This window comes from Pinus tabuliformis, chromosome 9, assembly GCF_031772625.1.
Source record: "Pinus tabuliformis cultivar Carrire ecotype Pingquan chromosome 9, CPIR1, whole genome shotgun sequence".
Classification (NCBI taxonomy): Eukaryota; Viridiplantae; Streptophyta; class Pinopsida; order Pinales; family Pinaceae; genus Pinus; species Pinus tabuliformis.
In genome coordinates this window covers 178,375,980-178,385,220 of record NC_142307.1, presented here as the reverse complement: position 1 = coordinate 178,385,220, position 9,241 = coordinate 178,375,980, and the positions used below count along the sequence as shown (strand labels likewise).

The 9,241-nt window shown below is 37.8% G+C and overlaps 1 protein-coding gene across 2 annotated transcripts; it reads right to left on the bottom strand.

Moving 5' to 3' along the window:
* Nucleotides 1-2,269: 2,269 nt before the first annotated feature.
* LOC149147687 (uncharacterized) lies at nt 2,270-3,401 on the bottom strand. 2 transcript variants are annotated; one of them, XM_089440537.1, is made up of 2 exons: nt 2,721-3,401; nt 2,270-2,509 (listed from the first exon to the last, which is right to left on the bottom strand). In XM_089440537.1, exon 1 carries the CDS (start codon nt 3,317-3,319, stop codon nt 2,744-2,746), a length of 576 nt encoding a protein of 191 aa, XP_089296663.1. In that variant the 5' UTR covers nt 3,320-3,401; the 3' UTR covers nt 2,270-2,509; nt 2,721-2,743. The 2 variants fall into 2 exon arrangements, with proteins under 2 accessions (XP_089296663.1, XP_089296662.1); XM_089440536.1 differs by having other exon boundaries at nt 2,270-2,491; nt 2,721-3,397.
* Nucleotides 3,402-9,241: the final 5,840 nt, after the last annotated feature.

Sequence of the window (9,241 nt, the reverse complement as noted above, 5' to 3'; positions counted from 1 at the left end):
TGGTCTTGAATATTACTCTATTAGAATCTTAGTTTTTTTAAAAATGTAAAATTTATTTTTGATTAAATGTCTGGTGGTGTGATCATAGGGAAAAGAAGATGTTAGGGGTATTTAAAAGTAATGTGTCATTTTCACAGATCAGAGGGAAAAAAATATGTCATCGGTATTTAAAAGTAATGTGTCATTTTTACAAATCTCTTATCTGCGTTAACTTCATTAGTACAATTTTGTTATTTAATTATGACTCACATCATTTTATAGTTTATCTTAACCTCCATTTCATCAACCACAAACATAAGGGATTGCTAGTACTTAATTTGCTTTTCTAATAGCTCAATTGCATTCTCATTGTTTGTAGCACCTTCATCAAATGTGAGATATGATCTTTCTACACAGAGCTAAAGATATATATAATCCAACTAAAGTATAGCAAATTTATCTATACAGGAAAGTAAATAAAGTATTTATTAGGCACATAAATCTAGTTATTGCACTACATACAGCAAGTGGCATTTTCAACCACTCATATAACCAATGTCTCGTATTTAAATTAGTTTTCAAAGTGTCTTATTTGTTGACTTGTACTTTTTTGGTATCATTATTTCAAATATAGTTTGATGAAGGATTTAAATATAAACAATCTGGTAAGTCATCAACAATAGCCTATTAATATTCATTGAAACCAATTTAGCTTGTGAGACATGTATTAAACCCCTTTACTGCTACAGGGAAGCTAAAGACAAACCACAATACATGAGTTATAGGGTGATATTTTTAATCAAATTACTCCCTACCCTGTCAATGGCTACAAGTATATCTTCAGTTAAGCTTCTTGAAATATTGATTACTTGTACAACCTTATGTTTGGAATGGAGAGTATGAAACAGTTGTATCCCATGCTCCGTGACCCTCTTACATTGTAAACTTAGCCTCTTAAAATACCTCTTTGCATGCCTAAAATGTATTATTTTTCCTAGTTAGTGCATCATCTAGAGATGCCTTTTATTATTAATTTTATGTCAAGAAGAGATCATACTTCTTACTTGATCTAATCAAATACTTAGCTTGATTGACATTCACCAAGGAGATAGTATAGTTACATTTCTGAGCATTTAAGTACAAGGATTTTCAATCATTTCTCAAGTGTTACTCATTTTGTCACCTTCTAAAGGTTTTATTGCTCATGTACATGTGTAGTGTCTTCCAAAAATTACACCATATAATAAGTGGCATGACATGTGCCACACATGTGATGTGCCTCCACTTTCTAAATCTAGATTTCATGTAATGCAACTGAAATCTTCCACATCATAATTCTAAAATATAGAACCTGTTAAAACATATCCTAATTTCTATAGGAAAATATGACTATAACATAGTTACCAACTTAATTAAAAATGTTGTCTCAAAACATTAAATTAACCTAAAAAACCATGTTTTTAGATAAATGTACTAATGTCATTCCGTGAATCAAAATATGATGCTATTAATAATACTCCTATTTAATAAAACGATAAAATTATATATTGTTTCCATCACAACATTAATGACTAAATTTCATTATGGAAAATTGTCGTCAACTTCTAATAAAACCACTTCTTTTCAAGTAAATTAAATTTTATATTGAATTAAAAAAAACAAAATATTTAATGCAAAGATATTTTGAAGCTCATTTTCTACGAGTCCTTTTTGTTATGGTCATGTTGATAAAACTGCGTATGTGTCAAAGCGCATGCATTTGGAATACATGAAGGATGCATTTGGCTTTTCAACAACATCGCAAGGCATTGCCTGTTGTGGGACAACACGCTTTACATTTTCAAATATACTTTCAGTCTGCGTTCACTCATATTAAATTCTTTTTAAGTTTACACTGCCATATTGGATAATTGCATAATTGTTTGACTGCTATTCTTTACTTGCATGTTTTTTTTGTTCATTACACTATTAATATTAATGTGATGCATGGTGTCGTCACTAAAACATGGATCCTCCATCTCGTCAGTCGCCTTATTACGTGATGTTGATTTGACTTAAAATAAAGTGTAATTATTTTCGTGATTTATATTTTCAGTTAACAATGACTATTATAAGTAAATATTAGCATGCGATTGAGAATAGAAAACAGGGCCCGTGGGAGAATCTATGCGAACCTTTGCTTTGAATCAAGTATACATCACTTTGTTTTATTTTAGTTATTTCTTTCCTTAGATTTCCATACGGCAAACCCTTTTACCTAAATCAATAAAATACGAAACTCTTTGGCCGCTGAAATGAACCATATATATTTCCTTACACCGTCACAAGATTTTATAATACTCTCACACCCAAACGATTTTATTACAGAAATAGCAAAATGACATTATTGTTGAGAAGAAGGTAAAGTTCAGGTGGAGATCCAGCTCAGCACTCTCAGCTGCTGAACAGCGTCTACTGGTAAAAATATCATAGATCCATCTTCTTCATTGTCTCCCTCTAAATCTCTATTCATCTGCAAGTAAATACACGACTGCAATGCAGTTAATCCATACACATCAAGAAACATATAAATATAACGCAAACAACAATCTCTACTAGCAGCAGTAAACCCTAGAAAGTTGTTTGGAATAATCAATCAACCCTGACGGACACAAACATTCTACAGAATGGCATGAAACCATGTATCATGGAAAAAATATTGAAGATCAATCAGATAATGCTTATAAACAACAATAACGTACCTTCTCAGTACCCTTTGCAGAATCTAGTATGGCGGCGGTGGAGATGACTTGTACGAGTAGTGATGTGCGGGTGGTGAGGGATAGACTGGTGGTTTGGGATGTGGAGGGGGAAATGTAGGTACTGCTTTGGGAGGAGTAGGGCTTACTGCGTAGGTTGGGGGAGGTGGAGATTTGTATCCGTATGGTTTTTCTGGTGGGGATGGAGCAGCTTTCGGTGGTTTGGTCACTGGAGAAGGTTCATGGTGTTTATGGTGCTCGTGGTGTTCATGGTGGGGAGGAACAGGAGTTGGCCATGATTTTGGTGGTGGAGGTGGAGATTTGTACTTGTATGGAGAAACTGGCACCGCCTTAGGAGGAGGCTTGCTATGTACGGGTGGTGGTTTCTCCACTAGTGGGGGCTTGGGTGTGGGTGCAGGGGGCGGCTTATAATAGATTGGAGATGGAATGTGAGATGGAGGAGGAGGAGATTTGTAAAGGTATGGCTTCGGAGGTGGGGATTTATAGTATGAAGCAGCTGATGGATTTGCAGCACAAATGCTGCCAGCAATCAAAAAAAGCAATAACTTGGAGATGAAAGACATCCCTGCAAGACTGACCATCCTTTTTTCGGCAGTAAAGAGATCGAGAAGCCGAACTGGGTTGTATAAGTTTGTCACATATGATTGATATTTATAGCAGTCGAGACTCGAGAGAGGTTTAGGGGATGAGGATGTTCGATGAGAAGTTTCCTGATGGAACGTGGTATTTAATAATCTTGTAAAGCCTGTCATATGACATTCCTGGACATTGTTTTACTATTTAAATGAATTTCAAAGTAAAGTTGGTAAATGTCCACAACCTTTCCTCGAGTTCTGAAAGTCGTGTGCATGTGGTTGTTGGAATTTAATTCCAACTGCAACAATGAACAGCTGCACAGGAATCTGATTTGCAGTAAATGTTAAAGGTGTTCGGTGCAGCAAAGTCGCCTTTGATATTTTTGCACATAAATATGCATTAAAGCTTCAGCTGATTTCCCCTGCAGACAGCCGACTTGATTTTGATAAAGGCATCACCGCCTTGCTGCAATAAATTCAGTGATAAACATTAGAAGATATTTTGTAATAGTTTATTGTTTTAATCAGATATTTTTCAGCATATAAATACCGCACAACAGTTCTGTTTTAATGTTAGAATGTTAGAAGAAGCAGCAGCAGCAGCTGAAGAATCACGCAGAGCAGAGGAAAGCACGCAGCAGGGTGAAGAGGAAGAAGAATAATTTCAGAAGAGTGAAATGCACAGCAGTGCAGAAATTTGAATGTAATTTGTTTTTTATGTTCATCTGTGTGGAACAGAATCGTTCCTTAGTGAATTTCTGAAGTAGATGTTCAGCAATAGAAGTTTTGAAATTCCCTCTGTATGAGGAAGACAAATCTGTAACAGTTAGTTTATTTTGATAAATACAAGTTAAATTTTTTCTTGTTGCTGTTATACCGTCACCGTTGCTGAAACACGACGATCAGCGTTGCTGAAACACGTCGTAACTCAAAAATTACCTGACGTCAAAATTACGTTGCTGAAACACCGTTGCTGAAACACCTGTTTCAGCAACTGACAAAATTTCCTGTTGCTGAAACACCGTTGCTGAAACACCTGTTTCAGCAACTGAAAAAAAACTGTGTTGCTGAAACACAGTTTCCAGCAAGCGAATTTTTCTGTTTTTTCTGTGTAAAAACAGAGTGCGATTTTTGTCTGTTTGTTATGGGATTTATCAGAAAATTCCAACATGGTATCAGAGCTAGTCTAGGCACTCAGTGAGTCAAAAACAGAGATTGTTTTTCACTGTAGGAGCTGTAAGAAGTTTGTTGAGCAGATTTTTCAGCAGAGAAAGCTTTTGCTTGTTTTTTAAAAATACAGTCAGTATCTTTTCTTTACCAGTACAGGTTAAGATGGCAGATACTGGAACAGGTTTGACAAATCCCCAACTGCCTCAGTTTAATGGGAAAAATTACAGTTATTGGTCCATAACAATGAAAGCATTGTTTGCTTCTCAAGGAATATGGGAGCTGGTTGAAACAGGTTATGCTGAACCTGCAGATGCAACAGCACTGGCTGCTTTGACAGCAGCAGAAAGAGACCAATTGAAGGGTGACAGAAAGAAGGATGCCAAAGCCCTCTTTTTCCTCTTCCAATCAGTACATGAAAGTGTTTTTCCGCGGATTGCAGCAGCAAAAAAGTCCAAAGAGGCATGGGATATTCTCCAAACTGTCTATCAAGGCATGGAGAAGGTGAAGACTGCAAAGTTGCAGATGTTGAGGAGAGACTTTGAAAATCTCAGCATGAAGGAATCTGATACAATAGATTCATTCTTCACTCAGGTTATTGGATTGATAACCCAGATAAGATCTCATGGTGAGATTCTTGAAGATAGAAGGGTTGTAGAGAAAATCTTGAGATGTTTACCCTCAAGGTTTGAATCTATTGTGGTGGCAATAGAAGAAACAAAAGATCTCTCACAGTTCACGGTAGATGAGCTGAGTGCTTCTCTGTTGTCTCATGAACACAGACTGAGTAGAGGAACAGATTTCTCTTTTGAGCAAGCATTCAAGACTCAGATGTCTTTTGGCCAAAGAAGAGGTAGAGGCAGAGCAAATTACAGAGGTCGTGGAAGAAGCCAAAACAGAGGCAGAAATTATCCAGCTAGCACAAGCGGAAGAAGCTGCAATCAGAACCAAGCTGAAGGTTCAAGCAAACAGCAAGCTCATGGACAAAGGTATGACAAATCCCAAGTCCAATGTCATTATTGTAAAAAATTTGGACACTATGCCAATGAATGCAAGAAAAAACAAAATGACATGAACAATAGGCAGAATGTTAATTTTGCAAATGAAGAAGATAAGAACCCAAAGAATGTGCTGTTAACATGTAACATAGCACAAGACAAACAAGATGATTTTTGGTTCTTAGACTCAGGTTGTAGTAATCACATGACTGGAAATATTGAAATGTTTGCCAATCTGGATGAAAATGTGAAATCTGAGGTAACAACAGGGACTGATGATAAGATAACTGTCAAGGGTAAGGGCAGTGTCAATATTCGAGCAAAAAATGGAGAACAGATGACTGTGCAAGCTGTATACTATGTACCTGGTCTGAAATGTAATCTTTTGAGCATTGGACAGCTCATGAACAAAGGTTACAACGTGTTCTTCAAAGATGATTTGTGTACTATCAGAGACATACCTCCAAGTAAGAAGATCATTGCACAGGTGCAGATGACCAGCAATAGAATGTTTCCTCTCAAACTCAGGGCAGATTTGAAGGAAGGCAGAACTATTGTGGCTGTAACACAAGAAGTCTTTCAAGAACAGGTGAAAGATGTGAATTGGTTGTGGCATTTGAGATTTGGACATCTCAATTTCGGAGGCCTGAATCTGTTGCACAGAAAGGGCATGGTAAAGGGATTGCCGTTGATTGAGAAACCGGACAGCCTTTGTGAAGGCTGCATCTTGGGCAAGCAACATAAGGAAAGCTTTCCAGCAGGAAAGAGTATAAGGGCAAAAGCACCCTTGGAAATAGTTCACTCTGATGTGTGTGGACCGATGCAAATACCATCATTTGCTGGAAATAGATATGTTTTAACTTTTATTGATGATTACACCAGAAAGACATGGGTGTATATGCTGAAACAGAAGAGTGAAGTGTTTGAGAAATTCCGCCACTTCAAAACTCTTGTTGAAAAGCAGAGTGGGCATTATATCAAAGTGCTCAGAACAGATAGAGGAGGAGAGTACATCTCCCAAGAATTTCTGCGTTTTTGCAGAGAAAATGGCATACAAAAGCAGTTCACAGCAAGGTATACACCTCAGCAAAACGGTGTTGCTGAAAGAAAGAATAGGACCATTCTTGACATGGTCAGAAGTATGCTGAAGGCAAAACATTTGCCGTATGAGTATTGGGCAGAAGCTGTTACTTGTGCAGTTTACATCTTGAATAGATGCCCAACTAAAGCTGTTATGAACAGAATACCAGAAGAGGCATGGAGTGGTCAAAAGCAAACTGTCACTCACATGAGAGTATTCGGTTGTGTGGCATATGCACATGTACCGGATCAGCTAAGGAAAAAGCTTGATAGTAAGGGGGAGAAGTGTGTCTTTATTGGCTATTGTGATGAGTCAAAAGCATACAAACTCTATAATCCATCCACCAAGAAGTTAATAGTAAGCAGAGATGTGCAGTTCATTGAAGATGAAGCTTGGGATGGAAGCTTGGATAAAACAGTGAATGTGAAGACAATAGTGTCTCATGAAGAAGAAGAGGAAGGGACAGCAGCAAATAATCCTTCCTTGGTGGCTCCTCCTACACCACAGCAAGTACAACAAACCACACCACAAGCTGGAATCCGAACAGCCTTGAGAAGTCAAGGAAGAACAGTTGCTGTTACACCACAAACAGCAACTGCTGAAACAGCACAGGGATCAAATACACCCTCAAGTTCGGATGGAACTCCAAGCACACCAAGAAGACCAAGATTCAGAAATCTGAGTGAGATTTATGAACAAGGAGAGGTAAGTAACAATACTGGTCTGAATTCATTATTCGCTTTGTATTGTCATATTGATGACCCAATCCATTTTGAAGATGCTGTAAATGAAGATAAATGGATTGAAGCAATGAATGAAGAAATTGGTGCAATAGAGAAGAGTAAAACATGGGAGTTAGTGGATCTCCCTAAAGGCAAAGATGCCATTGGAGTTAAGTGGGTTTATAAGACCAAGAGTAATGCCGAAGGTAAGATTGACAGGCACAAAGCAAGGCTTGTTGTGAAAGGCTACAAGCAGCAACAAGGCAGAGACTATGATGAAACCTTTGCACCAGTAGCAAGGATGGAAACAGTCAGAACAGTGTTGTCTATTGCAGCACAACACAAATGGAAGATTTATCAGATGGATGTTAAATCTGCATTCCTGAATGGAGTGTTAAAAGAAGAGGTTTATGTTGATCAACCTCCGGGCTATGAAGTTGAAGGACAAGAGCATAAAGTTTGTAAACTGAAGAAGGCTCTTTATGGGCTGAAGCAAGCTCCAAGAGCATGGTATAACAGAATTGATGCTTATCTGATTGAGAATGGGTTTGATAAGTGTGATGGTGAACCCACACTCTACATAAAGCAGAATGACGGTAAGATTATTATTGTTGTTTTATATGTAGATGATCTGATTTTTACTAGCAATGATGCTTCTCTCATTGCTGATTTTAAAGCAGTCATGAAGAGTGAATTTGAAATGACTGACTTAGGCTTCTTAAGATATTTTCTTGGAATTGAAGTAGACCAAAGTGAAAATGGTGTTTTCATTTCTCAAGATAAATATGTAGAAGCTATTTTGAAGAGATTTAACATGCAGAACAGCAAGGCTGCTGTGACTCCAACAGTAGTGGGGCTGAAATTAACCAAAGAAGACAGCAGCAAATATTTTGATCCAAAATTGTACAAGAGCATAGTTGGCAGCCTTATGTACTTGACTGCAACTAGGCCGGACATTATGCACGCTGTGAGTTTAATCTCCAGATTTATGGAAAGACCGAAAGAGACTCATTGGCAGGCAGCCAAGAGAATTCTAAGGTATGTGAATGGAACGAAGGGGTTTGGTATTTTATACTCCTCTTCTGAAAGTTTCATGTTGACAGGTTACACTGACAGTGACTGGGCTGGAAGTGTTGATGATAGGAAAAGCACATCGGGATATGTGTTTCATATGGGATCGGGAGCCATCTCATGGGCTTCCAAGAAGCAACCAGTTGTGGCTTTATCAACAGCAGAGGCAGAGTATGTGGCAGCAACAGCAGCAGCATGCCAAGCAGTATGGCTGAGAAGAGTTCTCAAAGATTTGTGTCATGAACAAGAAAATGGCACAACCATTTACTGTGACAATAGCTCAGCAATAGCATTGTCTAAAAACTCTGTTTTTCATAAAAGAACAAAGCACATAGACACCAAATATCACTTCATACGTGAATTGGTTAACAATGGTGAGATTGTTTTGCAGCACTGCAGAACAGAGGATCAGCTTGCAGACATCTTGACAAAACCATTAGCAAAGAAAGGTTTTGATCATTTCAGAAAATGTCTGGGTATGCAGCAGTTGAAATTAAGGGGGAGTGTTGGAATTTAATTCCAACTGCAACAATGAACAGCTGCACAGGAATCTGATTTGCAGTAAATGTTAAAGGTGTTCGGTGCAGCAAAGTCGCCTTTGATATTTTTGCACATAAATATGCATTAAAGCTTCAGCTGATTTCCCCTGCAGACAGCCGACTTGATTTTGATAAAGGCATCACCGCCTTGCTGCAATAAATTCAGTGATAAACATTAGAAGATATTTTGTAATAGTTTATTGTTTTAATCAGATATTTTTCAGCATATAAATACCGCACAACAGTTCTGTTTTAATGTTAGAATGTTAGAAGAAGCAGCAGCAGCAGCTGAAGAATCACGCAGAGCAGAGGAAAGCACGCAGCAGGGTGAAGAGGAAGAAGAATAATTT

Coding starts and splice junctions, on each gene's coding strand:
- LOC149147687 (XM_089440537.1), bottom strand. CDS start 3,319: ATGGTCAGTCTTGCAGGGATGTCTTTCATCTCCAAGTTATTGCTTTTT.